This window comes from Amphiura filiformis, chromosome 16, assembly GCF_039555335.1.
Source record: "Amphiura filiformis chromosome 16, Afil_fr2py, whole genome shotgun sequence".
NCBI classification, from domain to species: domain Eukaryota; kingdom Metazoa; phylum Echinodermata; class Ophiuroidea; order Amphilepidida; family Amphiuridae; genus Amphiura; species Amphiura filiformis.
Genome location: NC_092643.1, coordinates 18677905 through 18693617, shown reverse-complemented (window position 1 = coordinate 18693617; position 15713 = coordinate 18677905). Strand labels below are relative to the sequence as shown.

General features: G+C 36.0%; 1 protein-coding gene across 1 annotated transcript in view; it reads left to right on the top strand.

Moving 5' to 3' along the window:
• The window catches only part of LOC140135676 (NACHT domain- and WD repeat-containing protein 1-like), an 87691-nt gene that overhangs the window by 34428 nt on the left and 37550 nt on the right, over positions 1-15713 (top strand). The window contains 1 exon segment of the mRNA XM_072157259.1: positions 8166-8368. Coding sequence (XP_072013360.1) covers positions 8166-8368 — 203 coding nt within the window.

The following is a 15713-nucleotide window of genomic DNA, read 5'->3' as shown; positions in this document are numbered from 1 at the left end:
TCGTCGTGGAAGACTGTGATGTACATGCAATTGTCTACCTTTGACATTTGCATTGCCATGCAGCCAGTCACCTCGATTTCTGTCTTTTTTTCTGTCTCTGTCATCCCTATAGTTCACCACTTTAATTAAAATTTACATGGAATAGTATCGGACTAATGCTTAACCTTATCACATATGTGCAGTTAGTTCCTTGAAATATTTCATAATTTAGGATAGAAATGTGATTTGTCTGTAATATCAATAGGGAGTCAAAACCCAAAAACATGGAAGAGAAAACATGTACTAGTAATGAGTCGGCTGCTGCACATAAATGCCGGGGTATAAATGGGCGTGTTTCTTACCCCAGATGGTGACCTGACATAGTGATATTAAGACTGAGTATGTGATCGTCACTTTATAGAGTCAAAAATATCAAATATTAATATCAAGATTGTTTGCTGACCCAGTTCTCTATGTAGTTGACTTTTAAAACACATGTAAGCTGTTTTGTCATGGCGACTAGTCATGGATGTTTTCATGACATGCTTATGGATGACTACACAGATCTGTTATGGATTTTTGTAGGTCTGACTGAGCCAGTGATAAATTGCAAATGTCTGGGTTGCAGATGTATCATTGATGCATTTTATTGAATTGAACATTTCTGTGAATGTGCTTGCATACTACATGTATGTATTGTGATATATGTAAGATGGTGTCTTATTGCCAGGCCTGCAAAAATGTTCATTTCCCAGGAATGTAGACAATTTTCCCTCCAACATATCAGGATTTCCGACTATTTCTTAAGTATTTTTTTATCCAAAAAATGCATAATTTCTCTCCAGATTACCAAATTTCCTGGGAATAAGATTCCTGAATTCCCCATTTCTCCCAGGCCTGGTTATTGCTATTATTATCATCCACTTGGTTTCTTTGAGATAGAGACGTCAGGTTTTGTCACAGTTATTTTGCATGTGTATAGATGCACAGATGCACTGCCTTTGGTTACGTGTGTAAACATGCCAATTCTGCGAGTTAAAGGGGGTACTACACCCCTGGCCAATTTTGTGCCTATTTTTGCATTTTTCTCAAACATTATAGCACATTGGTGACAAGTAAGATACGGTATGTATATTATAGGGGCAAGGACTACAACTACTGTACTAAAAATTCAGCAATTCAAAGCAATTAGTTATTGATTTATTGATCAAATATTGGTTTTCCCTCATTTTTTACTGTAACTCCACAACTGTTGTTTGTGTTGAAATAAAATTTCCAGTGCAGTAGTTGTAGTCCCTGCCCCTATAATATACATATCTTACTTGTCCCCAATGCGCTATAATTTTTGAGAAAAATGCAAAAATAGGCACAAAATTGGGCAGGGGTGTAATACCCCCTTAGCAATACTAAGAACATTTGATCATGCACTGATGTCACTGTCACGAGGAAGCCAAGTAGACTGTAGCCACACATCACCCATCATTTTGGACAGGCAGTTTGCTCCTGGAACAATACCTTTTGACAAATGCTATACAAATTTCAATCATACAAATGTAGATGTTGATAAGGCTTAATTGAACTATTAAATACTCAGATTAAGTACTGGTCATAGCAAAACATTTGAACTCATTTTGCTCAAGCTTGGTCCCTTGTAATTATTTTAAGGATGGACAATTTCATTCAAATGACGGGTAAACATTGATGACATTGGTTTACATGATAAACATCTCAAAAAAAGTAACTAACCCCTCTTAAATAATGGCCATTATTCAAAAACGGGCTATTGTATTGCAAATCTGTTGGAAGCAGAATTTATTTCTGCGCATTTTGACACCTCATTTGATACGATAAAGCAGAAAACAATAAAACACTGGTCAATTTAATGTAGTGAGGTCCAGATTTGAAAGTTGCACTTAAAACAATACAAAAACACTCGGATATCATCAATATTTAGACAACAGGGGTGTGAAATCTCCTCTTTTAAGCTGAATTCCACTTTTTTGGAAATTTCTTTGAGGCAAAATTTTAGCTTTTTCTTTCATTTTCAGCCCATTTTGAACATATTTCAGTGCTTTTCCTCTTTTTTCCTCTTTTTACAATTTTTACAATTACTACAAATGAGGTGTCAAAATGTGCAGAAATAAATTCTGCCTCCAACGCAGTTTACAGATTTGTAATACAATTGCCCGTTTTTGATTATTTAACGGGGGTTAGTTACTTTTTTTGAGATGTTTATTTGTAGGTGTGCATCTAGTAAACATGTACAAGGGAACAAGGAGGCCTCATATAGTCATATAAAGAAATACATTGAAAAATAAAGTAGAAAGATATAATCAATCCCTGGGAATCACTCATTCCATCAGTCAATCAATCAGTCAATCAAACAGTCAATCAACTGATCAATTGAACAATCAATCGATGTAGCGAGTGAGTGCGTTCATGAGTGAGATGTTAAATGAATGATTGGAATAGGAAGATCAAGGTGGGATAACATTTTAGACTTTGTCTGCTTGGGTGTCATCATCATTATAAAATTGGGTCGTTACAATTAAGTCAACCGTAGAACGACGCCCTCTATCACATGTGCAAAATGTTTTTCGGTGCTTTGTTGGGCTATCTGAGATGGCACAAACTTTTTCTGTCGCTGTATTGGGCTATCACATCAGATGGTACTGAGTCAATGCTAGTCAACCGGCTATGAAGACAACTATGTTAGGTACGCTGCAAATTTACTATGTGCTTTGGCCTACGTATATTATCTGCAAATCTGGAATCGGTGTCTAAATTGGGGTTTAGAGATTATGTTTGTTTGTGGCACCAATTCAAAGAATGCAATTACATCCCTGTACCAGTACCATTACATCAGACAAATGTATATATACAACATGACAAGCAAATAAATTGATTGCTCAATCGAAATGGTTTCAGATTTATTATCAAGTATGCAAATGTTTACTGGGATGTTGACTTTATAATTGATGTACATGTAAATTGTTATTTTGAAGAGAATTTTTACTTCATGTAGTTTTTATTGGCGTAAGTTTTGATTTATTACCGTAGCAGATATTTTTCTTAAAATTTCTATCACAAATCACAGACGTTTGATTGGCAAAAGGTTGTTGTTTTGGCTAGGCTGTTTCTAGACAACTCCTTGGAACAGATTTTATTGACAAAAAGAAAGAAAGTTTTTTTTTACATACATGATTCAGAAAACGGTTTACTTTAAAATGTCTAAATTTCAACTAGTTGTGTGCTATGATTTGGATGATGGAAGGCATGCTTTGAAAAATGCAGCGGGCATATCCCCATATAATTTTGGAGACCCCCATAGGGATTCATCGCAAGTCATCCAAATCTGTACATGATTTGGCTGATATGCCGAGGAGAGGAAGGATGTTGAGAAAACACATTTGAAAGTCAAGGCCTTGTGGTAACGTTCATCACAGAGAGCTCCTACTGATTTACAGTACCATACATGTAGCTGCATGTAGTATGTACTGATGTTACCCCAAAAAGAACACTAAAAATGCTAAAGAATACTGTTGATATTTTGTAAATGGAAGTTTGAATATACTGATTTAAATCTTGAGCATACTGAAAAGTGTTTTACAACACCAGATTCTTTTTAGCAGTAAATTTACCTTGCCATTCAGATGTGTTTTCTCCAACATCCTTGCCCTCCTCCACATATCATCAGCTAACGCTTTTCTTTCAATACCACAAATTAGACATTTTGACTTTAAAAGCTGAATTTATACTCGATCGCTTTTGCAGGAAAGCGATTTTCATGCATGCTCAATGTTTACTTACATTTCCAGAGCGTCAAGCCGATCAATCGATTCAAATCGCGGAGGCAAAAACGATGTCGCTTTTGCAAGTTGAAGAAATCTCAACTTCCCAGCGATATCGCTTGACACGTGAATGCGCCAACCAATCATATACAACCAACTGGATCTATTATTTTGCTAATTAATTTACCTTTCTCGATTTTTAACTTTTGGTGATAAATTAATTCAAAGTAATAATTATTGACAGCAACTCATGTCTTAAAAATGTATTTTGTGGCATTTAGAATATTTTAATTGTCGTCTGCAATCGCTATCGCCGTGATAAGTATAAATGCAAAAGCGACGGGCGATGCATCGCATAAAATTCGGCGATTGCAAATCGCTTTTTCAAAAGCGATTAATCGCATCGCTCGGCGATCGAGTATAAATTCAGCTTTACAGTGCTTTTCCGGATTCCTTGCGGATACCACTTGATTGAAAACAAGCCCATTTGGGATGGGGAGGGATGGACTATTTAAGCGTCACAATTAGAATATTAAGAACTGATCTACATTGGGCTGTAATTGACGTCCCTACGGGTAGACGGGATACTAGACGAACTGATCATGCCTCATTGATTTATCAATCACAAGCTAAAAAGATATGTAGAGATATCTTAATGGATCATGGTCCTACAGCTATGACAGAACTGTTACAAAGCTTGTAAATTGTACGCGCTGTCTTTACGGCAAAATATCGTAAATTAAAATATGTATAAATTAGATTATCAGCGGCAGTCATAAATTCAACTTATTTTATTTCAAATCATTTATAGACCTCTTAGTGTGATGATGAATCCTGGCATTCGCTGGCATAATACACGTTACAATATAACAGTTGCTAGGTCAACTGGCTCAAGCTTTCTTTGTTACGAACCACTGATCGAAATGATCACAACACAAAGCCTATGGCATATCATAATTCGGAATAGGTGTATGAGCCTGGGCTTGAACCAGTAACCAATGGATACTAACGTGCACTACGTCAGCGAATAGAAAATAACTTACAAATAAATCCGAATTGAAGATAACATGTAAAAAGAAAGAAACATCTGCCAACAAATGAACTTTTTTATTCTTGGTTCTTGGACCAAGAGAAAGTATTGACTTATTGTTCCAATATTAGTATACCATAACAATTTTCAAATTATATAAAATTACAGATTCATTCATAGTGGTAATAAAATGAGAATCCTGGGAGCGCTTTCGAAGAACTTCCTTATAGCTAAGATGTTTTTCTTAGAAAAGGCTAGAGGGACAGGAAGTTTCCGACTTTGGTAACGTTCATCACAGAGAGCTTCTACTGATTTACAGTACCATACATGTAGCTGCATGTAGTATACTGATTTTAACCCAAAAAGAACACTAAAAATGCTAAAGAATACTGTTGATATTTTGTAAATTGGAAGCTGAAAATACTGATTTAAATCTTGAGAATACTAAAAAGTGTTTTACAACACCAGATTCTTTTTAGCAGTAAATTTACCTTGCCATTCAGATGTGTTTTCTCCAACATCCTTGCCCTCCTCCACATATCATCAGCCAACGCTTTTCTTTCAATACCACAAATTAGACATTTTGACTCGTGCTTTTCCGGATTCCTTGCGGATACCACTTGATTGAAAATGAGCCCATTTGGGATGGGGAAGGATGGACTATTTAAGCATCACAATTAGAATATTAAGAACTGATCTACATTGGGCTGTAATTGACGTCCCTACGGGTAGACGGATACTAGACGAGCTGATCATGCCTCATTGATTTATCCATCACAAGCTAAAAAGATATGTAGAGATATCTTAATGGATCATGGTCCTACAGCTATGACAGAACTGTTACAAAGCTTGTAAATTGTGCGCTGTCTTTACGCTCGAAATATCGTGAAATTAAAATATGTATAAATTAGATTATCAGCGGCAGTCATAAATTCAACTTATTTTATTTCAAATCAATTATTGGTGTCTTCTTAGTGTGACTATGGACTAGATTTGTATTAGAGATATGGCCAAAAAAAAAAAAAAGATGTTTGCTTGCCCTCAACCGACCGACCCTAATTTTGGAAATCAGAAAAAGTTGTTTTTTCTATTTACTGTACAAAAGAATACCGACCCTATTTTTGGAAATTCCTGAAAAAGTTTTTTTTTTCTTTTCAAATCTTTGCATTCTGAAGAATGTAAAAAAAGGATTTTAGAGCTTGTGTTCAACATTTTAGTTGTTTTGTAATGTCAGTTGATTCATTATGGCACCAAAATTGTCTAATTTTTCATATTTTGAGCCTTAATTAATACAAACAGTATAGAGTTTGCTAATAATTTTTTTTTTTTAAAGAAAGGAAAAAAAAGGAATCCCGACCGACCGATCCAATTTTCAAAATTCATTTGAGGGCAAGCAAACAATTTTTTTTTCTTGGCCTATATTAGATGCAGCATTTCTGATCTACTTGCTTGAAAGGGGTGGAGCATATGGAAACAGCAGGTTTGGATGAGTTCACCCTGCAAGGTAGGAAGGGGAGCCCACAAAAAGAGATTGTCTGGTGGAAACATTTCCATTTTCTGAAAATGTGTAAATCTTCAGTGAATCAGTGGTCCTTCTAAAATATGGTTGCAATGCAGACAAAATGCAAGGAAAAAAGTTTTGATGTTCATAAAAAACAACCCAGAACATGTTGACAAACCTGATTTTTTAGATAAAGGCCTAGTTGCAGAAATACATTCCATAAAAATTTGAAATTTATTTTTTATTACTTGGTTGCAATGCTTTTTTTTTTTTAAGCACAATTTTTACTTAAAAGTATTGCAGAAAATAAAATTACTTTTCACTAATTGCCTACTTTGGCTAATCTACATTTACTGCTGTTTTATTTATTCTTCTAACCATTTTTATCTCCATCATAAACACAACAAAACAGATGGGGGAGGTGCATCTAAAAGAAAAAAATACCTGACAATTGTTGCACCTCTAGTCTAGATACATTTACAAAAGTTGATAAAGAAAGCACACCACCAATTCCACAACTTCCCATCTTACACACAGCACTAATATTGAAAGTGTGTACAAATGACCATTTGAATATAAACAAATAAATAATCATGTAGGATACATTTGATTAAAAAAACCAAAAAAAGCAATTTACCCTGTTATATTTTGAACAATTAATTCCAAAACTCAATTAATTGCTGTGTTCCTCATATCATTGACACTAAGGAACTCTTGACAAATTTCACCGTATCTTGCAAAGGATGTACATGTGTGCAATCTCACTAAGAACTGTGAGTGTATTTTGTAATTAATATAACATTTGATGACATGATAATTATGGCCATTATATACAATTAGCATTCGATTGGCACAGGCTGGTATTCAAAGTATATTTGAAAAAGCAAAGCTTTTTATAGTTTTTAATTAGTACAGCAAAAAGGATGTACATGTAGTTTACTGACTGTATAAGTGTGTAGGCCTACATGTAAGTCTACTTTCCTGTGCTGAAGAAATCAGTACCGTATTGAAATACATTGTAGGGAAATATTTTAATATTTCACTATTCCAATACATGAAAGGATGACACATTCAGTATTCCATATTCCATGAAGCCTAAGGCTTCATGAAGCTGAAGGCTTCATGAAATACGGCAACAGACTGTAGATTTTTTCCCATATTTCGTGAACAAAATGGGGGAAACTATTATTATGCATATACTGTATACGCCAATATTTTCGCGGGAATATATTTTCACGGTTTCATGTATCATTGACAATTTCAGGGGTTGTTAAATTCGCGGTTGTGGATATCTCCTCAATAGAATAACATAGTAAAATGCTTCATTATCATGTTTTCGCGGGGTTTTATTTTCACGGATGCCTCTTGATCAGCGAAATCCGCGAAAATTAAACCACCGCGAAAATTTCAGCGTATACAGTATATCATCTTAATTCTTATGAATACATGTACACAGTGTGGTAAATAAGCAAAAATGATCACGGGCTATTTGGGCTCTAACTTGTTTTTGAATCCTTGGGGCCCTCACTAACTTTTGCGGGCCCGAATAAATTGAGCGTGGAAAATAAACACATTTCTAAAAATCAGCATTTAAAATGAATCTTCATTATGAATTAGTGTCTTGGAAGATTTTTTGTATTTTCAACCGTTTTTCAGTAAGCTTAAATTTATTTATTTATTATTTCACGAGCCAGGTGGGCCCCCACAGCATATTTTCATCGGGCCCACATTGATTTTCATGGGCTACGGGCCACCAGACGCTGCCTTATTTACCACACAGCATGTACATTCAGACAGGGTGAAGATCAAAAACTAATTTGTCGTTATATTAATACCACCGATTTCTTCTCTTTTTTCCCCGCAGATTCTGAAGTTGAAAGGAATGCATTGATTGAGAGAGTGTACCCCAAGCTGCGAGACTATTGCGCTAAGAAAGGCTATGAGTTTGAGGTGGTTGATTTACATTGGGGTGTATGGGACAACAAACTCAAAGATGAAAGATACCTGGACCATTGTATAAAAGAGATCAAAAACTGCCAAGCAAAGTCCACAGGACCAAACTTTCTAGTAAGTTGATGCAGTCAAGCTTCTTTTCCTAGTCTTGCCTATGTTATTAAAAAAAAATTGGTGTGTGTGCAAATACACTTGGATCCTCCTTGAAAAGTTCATCAGGACTGTTTGGTAAATTATGTTTTAAGAGTCCAATAATTTACTCACATGACGTTTCATCTTCCGATCGGAAGACTTCACCAGTAATGCGATGAACCAGCAACACTCCTACTCTCATCTCCAGAGTGTACAGTTCTTTGCAGTAGTTGGTCATATACATGATTTAGTGAGTATGTCCCTTCATCACGGTTGATAATGTTGGCCCCCTGTTTCCTGATCCACATGGCTTCTTTGATGCATCTGGTTTGCTTGCAAGAGTCTTTGTCAATTACTTTCGCTCCTTCCCAATCAATAACATGGTTTTGCTGTGATGACACATGGTCTGTGCCTGATAGCGGACTTACTTATTTTGTCGGCCGACTCCTATCTTATCAACCACAATGAAGGGACATACTCACTAAATCATGTATATGACCAACTACTGCAAAGAACTGTACACTCTGCAGATGAGAGTAGGAGTGTTGCTGGTTCATCGCATTACTGGTGAAGTCTTCCGATCGGAAGATGAAACGTCTAAAACATGAGTAAATTATTGGACTTGTAAAACATACTGTAAAACCAGAAATATTTGCGGGTTTAAAATTTCGCGAATTAACCATATAAGCCATATTCGCGGCATGAAAATTTCGCGATTGTCAAGTTGAAGCAATGTATGTTGCCTATAACAAATTTAAGCTTACTTCAGACATGTTTGGATAAATTCTGTTGTAAATGCTGACCCTGCATGTCAAAATTCCACTGGGATCTATTAGAGTAATATTCCATGGGGCAGCAGTCATAGTGGTATCACCTCTGAGCAACAATAATTGTTTTCAAATATTTTCCAATTGCAAAATGTGCCTCGTGAGACCACCACCGGAACAGGTGCAGGCTGGCAGCCATCTTGATTTTAGCCATAAAAATTAACATTTTCTGAACGTAAATAACCATCACATAGGTAGTGGCCCCAAAAAATTATTATCAATTAACCTGTGCCATTAAAATGTTTTAATATTACTTACTAAGCATCCTTACATGTTTATTTTATTTGTTTACTATTATATCCTACTGTTTTGTTGCTTCTAATTAGCATAATTATGAATGAAAAGTTTTGGAATTTACCATTCAGCTTACGGGGGTGGTGGATGATGGGGAATTATTTTTTGCTAAAACTCGACAAAATGGATTTCAAAATATGATTAAATGCTTCATTTATCGGGTTTCTTTATGTCTACTGATCTTCTAAAGCTAAATACTTACTCTATGCAAATTTGTGATGAAAAATAAAAACTTATGTATTCAACATTTGGACCCCTACACACAGACGCACACAGGTATGTACAAAATGGCAGATGTGGATGACACACGTCACATGGACGTGGTCGGAACATCTGAACATGCAACCGCAAGAAGAAGGGATATTGGTGTGTTTTTTTTATCAAACTGATAAACTTCAACATTTATTTTCAAAGAAAACAAAGGTATTACAATATTACAGAACTGATCTTCTAGCTTTAGTTTTTACAAAGGTACTTCATGTAAGCTTACTCAGCTTACTAGCTGCACTGGTGTTTTAAACAGGCATGAACAACTTTTATTATTGATAGTCCGGCGGTCACTTTGAGCAAAATATTCGCGGCATAAAATTTTCGCGACTCAACATCACTCATGAAATTGCGAAATTAAAATGCACGCTGAACATTTCTGGTTTTACAGTAATTTACCAATAGTACACTTGGATCCTGATCATAGTACACTTGGATCCTGATAGGAAGGAACCATGATCAAGCAGGATACTGAATCCAACAATCCCGGCATATAGAATGTAACTAAGAAATAAATCTGAACTAGAGGCAAATGGTGGTCATAGACCACAAACCTAGCTGGGGCATGTTGGTGTTGTGGAGGTATCTGACCCCTGCAAAATGTTCCAAAAATGTTCCCCTGTCATGAGGCTTGTTGTCACCGAGTTTTGAGTCCTGTACTCCTCACAGATGTCCAGAAAATGCAATTCTAAGATTTGACCCAGATGACCTTTGACCAGACCCCTGCAAGATGTTCCATAATTCACCCCTGGTCATGAGTTGTCACGAGTTTGAGCCCTGTACCTCTTACAGATGTCCAGATAACGCAATTCTAAGATTTGGCCCCAGAATGATGTCTTTTTGAGCTGACCCGTGCAAAATGTTCCAATATGTTCCACAGGTCATGAGGTTGTCACCGAGATTGAGCCCTTACCCTTACAGATGTCCAGATATTGAAATTCGAAGATTTGACCCCAGCTGACCTTTGACCTGCCCCCTGCAAAATGTTCCAACATGTTCCCCTGGTCATGAGGTTGTCGCCGAGATTGAGCCCTGCCCTTACAGATGTCCAGATATTGAAATTCGAAGATTTGACCCCAGCTGACCTTTGACCTGATCCATGCAAAATATTCCAAAATGTTACGCTTCTCATCAAGTTTATTGTCACTGAGTTTAATAAAAAAAATTCGGAAAAAAAAAAATTAGGAAAAAAAAAAAAAATTTTCGGAAAAAAATTTGGAAAAAAAAAATTCGGAAAAAAAAAATTTGGAAAAAAAATTCGAAAAAAAAAATTTCGGAAAAAAAAAAAAATTTCAAAAAAAAAAAATTTCGGAAATAGTACGACGTCCATTGAGTGACCTCGGCGATTTATTAGCTATGATGGCGCCCTTCACATTTTTAAATTTTTAAATTTTACTGTCATAAATTTTATAATGCACCAAGGCACAAACACAGTGAATTCCTTTCAAAATCGGAAGACCTGTTACAAAACTGCTTACCTATATTGTGAAATATCATTCCAATGCTTGTCTTAAATGTATTCAGGAGGAATTTCGAGATGATTATATCGGAAAAAATCGCCGTGTTTTGGCTGCAAGTCATGTCATGAAATCACTAAAATCTGGATGTTCGTATGCGTTAATAATTTTTTTAAAATATTTCCGTATTTGCTCAAAAATTTGAAGTAAATCCAGAGGTAGCCACTGTCATAATAAACACTATAATGAAGTTTCCAAGTACTCTCCAGGGATAAGACAGCCATAAATCATATCAACGCGCGAAGATTAAGCAGTGCAAAATTCGAAACCCGTGCGCCAGACGGAGATTCGCGGAAGTTTGAGTTGCAGCTCAGCCTCTATGACCTTGGTCACGCATCCCCATCTTAAATGTTCCAATAAATTCAAATTCTCACTTACGTTCATAAAGAAATGATAGAATTAAATATTTTTACATGAAAAATATTTATTTTTTATTTTTACCTATCAAAATCATTGTTTATTTCACATTTTCGTACATAACTTAAAACAGTCAAATCAGCGAGTTCGGGTACGTCACGGGGAATCCCGATTCGGGATTCCCAAACTATGTAAATAAACAAAACGTATCCCGAGCAGAAATGTTAGATTTGAAGTATTTATTTATTATGAAGAGACTTCTAAATTACAGTTTAGTGAATTTCCCGAATGCTGTTTTCAATATCCGCGCAAATTAAAATTCCTCGTTTTCACTATTAACTCAAATATGCCTATCAGATGACATTCACAGGTACGGATGCTGAACAGGCTTTGATGAGTAGCAGCATTTAGTAGAAGTGATAATAGGCCTATCATGCCAAAAGCCCCTTCATAACGAAAAGTACCCACTATTTCTATGAAGGACAGATATGAACCCACTTGGGGAATAGCTGGGAGGGAAGCATATTGGACTCGGGGGTACTTGATGAACCCGGCAAGTAATGATATAAAATTGGATCGATTGAGCCCATATCTATTGGTAGAGCTATGGTCGAGTACAATATTTTAAAATCATAGCAAGACCAATAAATATTGGGCGTAAAGCATCTAATTTTATCATTATTATGTTTTGGCTCCGATATTTTCACACACTTGGATTCATCAAAACATAATGAGTCCGATCGGATCCTAAAATTTGGTGGCCTTTTTTACAGTGATTTTGAATTTGGATGATCAACATGTCATTATACTTTTGCTGGATACAGACTCGCTGGACTCCGGTTGTACTATAGTTTTGGGACTCTGCACCGACTTGGACTGGATTGCAGATACAAGAATACACAAATGGCCTGTGCTTGCTCGGATGAGATTGAGATGGACTCTGTGGCACAGTCTTATAGGGGCGTGGCATGCCCTCCTCCAGGCCCGTGACGCAGGATTTTTTTTGGGGGTGCTGATTTTGAAAAAAGTGGACCTTTTTTTCCAAGGGGGGGCGATTTTGTAAAAGTGGACTTTTCCTCAAAATTTGGACCTTTTTGGCCAAAAAGCGTAAAACCCGATTTTTTTGCTAACGCACATTTTCATAAATTGTCATATTTTGGGACTTTTGTATACTTTTGCTCATTTGGGGGGGTGCGATCGCACCCCCCCTGCGTACGGGCCTGCCCTCCTCATTGGAATCAAAATTTGACAAATTCTATTTAAAAAATAGTGCCCCCCCCCTCAATCATATCCAGCGAGTCCCAAGGCCTGGAATGAGCCCTCACCAAAAAAAAATTTGATGACTCACTTTTGGTTCATACATAGGTTAAAAAAGTCCCGCCTCAAAGCGCCCATGCAAATTTTGTTTTTCTTAGCACGTCCATTTGGTTGAAATGACAAAATAATTTTTGTTTCCTTTTTTTATAGTTTTTGCCGTTTTTTCTTTGTGTAAAAGAACCTAAATTTTATGCTGTGTACTTTTAAGTAAAAAGAACACTAGCAAATGACATATTAATTAATTCAAATTTTTTTTAAATCTTTAAAAAAAAATCTTAAAAAAACAACCGCATTCGTGTTTGGAACTGGCAATTGCTTTGAGACATAGCTTTTTTTTTTTATAGTTTAGCCTCATCAGGACATTTTGCTGGATCGGAATTACATCTCCTGCTCTTGGTCAATCACAACTACAGCTAACAAAACACACATTGGTTCAAATATTTTCTAATCACATTTTATTTTGTATCAAACAGAAATTTGTCACAAATTTCTTAACAACTATATGAGTTCTTCACAGCCATTTTATTTACCACAACATGGGTCAGTCACCTACATTAAACATTACACTTATCACTTAAAATTCACTCTATCATGACAGTTTATGTCATTTGAATTCAAGTAGCACATTTTCAAAAATACAAATGTATTTTGGGTTTTAGCATGTCTCCATTTGATGACTAATACCATTCCAATTCTTTGAGGTAATTGTATCATTCATATCAATGGTTCATGCTCTTGACCACCCGCTATGCCAGGGACATGTTCTTATACATTTACATTTCACTTTGTATTAACAATACATTACAATTCTTTGCATTTGCATAATACACAAGCCATTCACCATTTTAATACCACCATGCACCACATTGTAAACAAACAGTCTGTACGACATAACAGCACAAATTCAAGTACCATTACTGAAGATGACGGTATCATAAATCGTCATATCATCTACAAGCCATTCACCATTTTTCATACCACCATGCACCATTATGCACCACATTGTATCAACAAAAGTTTGTACTACAAAAAAGCACAAATTCAAGTACCATATCTGAAGATAAGGGTTACACAAGTCATCATTATTTATGTAACAATACATTTCAATTCTTTAGATTGCATACACATGCCATTTAATACCACAATTATGCACCACATATAAAACAAACACTTTTTCTGAAATGAGTCTTCATTGTCATACCCTCCATGTACACCTATCCAATTCACATTTTTGGTAAATCCCATAAGCCTTTGCATGTAGACCTGAGATGTGGTCCTTTGACACCACGGCAATGTGTACATCATTTAGCGAACATCGTTACTGTGCATTTGAAAGCCATGAAGTGCGCAGTAACAATGTGTACATCGGCATGACAACATCAGAGGTCTACCCACAAAGGCTTATGGTATTTCCCGAAAGGTGAATTGTGTCTTACCCCCTCTCCATTTCTATATTACCCTTCTCCATTTCTATCTTACAATCCATTTCCATTGATTACTGTCTTACATGTGTACCATCCCTCCCCATTCCTGTCGTACCATCCCTGTCGTACCATCCCTACCCATCCCTGTCGTACCATCCCTACCCATTCCTGTCACACCATCCCTCCCCATTCCTGTCGTACCATCCCTACCCATCCCTGTCGTACCATCCCTACCCATTCCTGTCACACCATCCCTCCCCATTCCTATCGTACCATCCCTGTCGTACCATCCCTACCCATTCCTGTCACACCATCCCTCCCCATTCCTGTCGTACCATCCCTGCCCTACCATCCCTACCCATTCCTGTCACACCATCCCTCCCCATTCCTGTCGTACCATCCCTGTCGCATTCATCCCTACCCATTCCTGTCACACCATCCCTCCCCATTCCTGTTGCAGCATCCCTCCCCATTCGTCGTACCATTCCTCACTATTTTCCTGTCTTACCATCCCTACCCATTGATCCCCTCTAGTCTTACCATTCCTTCCCATTCCTGTTTTACCATCCCACCCCTCTCCATTTCTAAATTACTCCTTGCTCTCATTTAGATATTTAGGGATTTGTAATTTGATGAAACCACAATTTGGTGTAAACATTGTATTGTATTCCAGCACTTCAAATTGATTTTAAAAAATTCTTATATGGAATGGATTTTGGATTCTGAAATTTAAAAAAATGCATTTGCCTAAAGAAATTAGCTATATACATGTATAATAAGGTATTAAATTAATTTTGTTTAATGAATTTCTGAAATAAATCAAACCAAAAATTGAGAGCTTTCAAATCATATAACTTAATTTGGCACGTATGATTCTTTATGATTTGTTAGTGTAAATTATATATTAGTAATAACAAGACTAATGTGCAAGTGAAATTAATTCTAATAATATATAAAACAATAGATCTGAAAAGTTTTTATACAGTGGAAACTTGTTAACACACTCTTAACCAAAATGTCTGATAACAGTGATTTTAGAGTCTCAAGTTTATAAATAAACTCATGATGCCACAAACTTAATTCATTAGCCCCAGCAATTTCGTGTTAACAAGTTTCCTGTATTTTGCAACATAAATTACGGTATATAATCTCATAAAAAGTACATTATACACAAAAATAATAATAAATATTTGTAATTATCACTAAATAAATTTTGAAAGACAAACAATAAATTTAACAATTACTTTTTATTTGACATAGAATATTTGATGCAACATTGTATTTGTTATTTAATAAAATCCTATTCTATTGCAGCCAAAGGTTT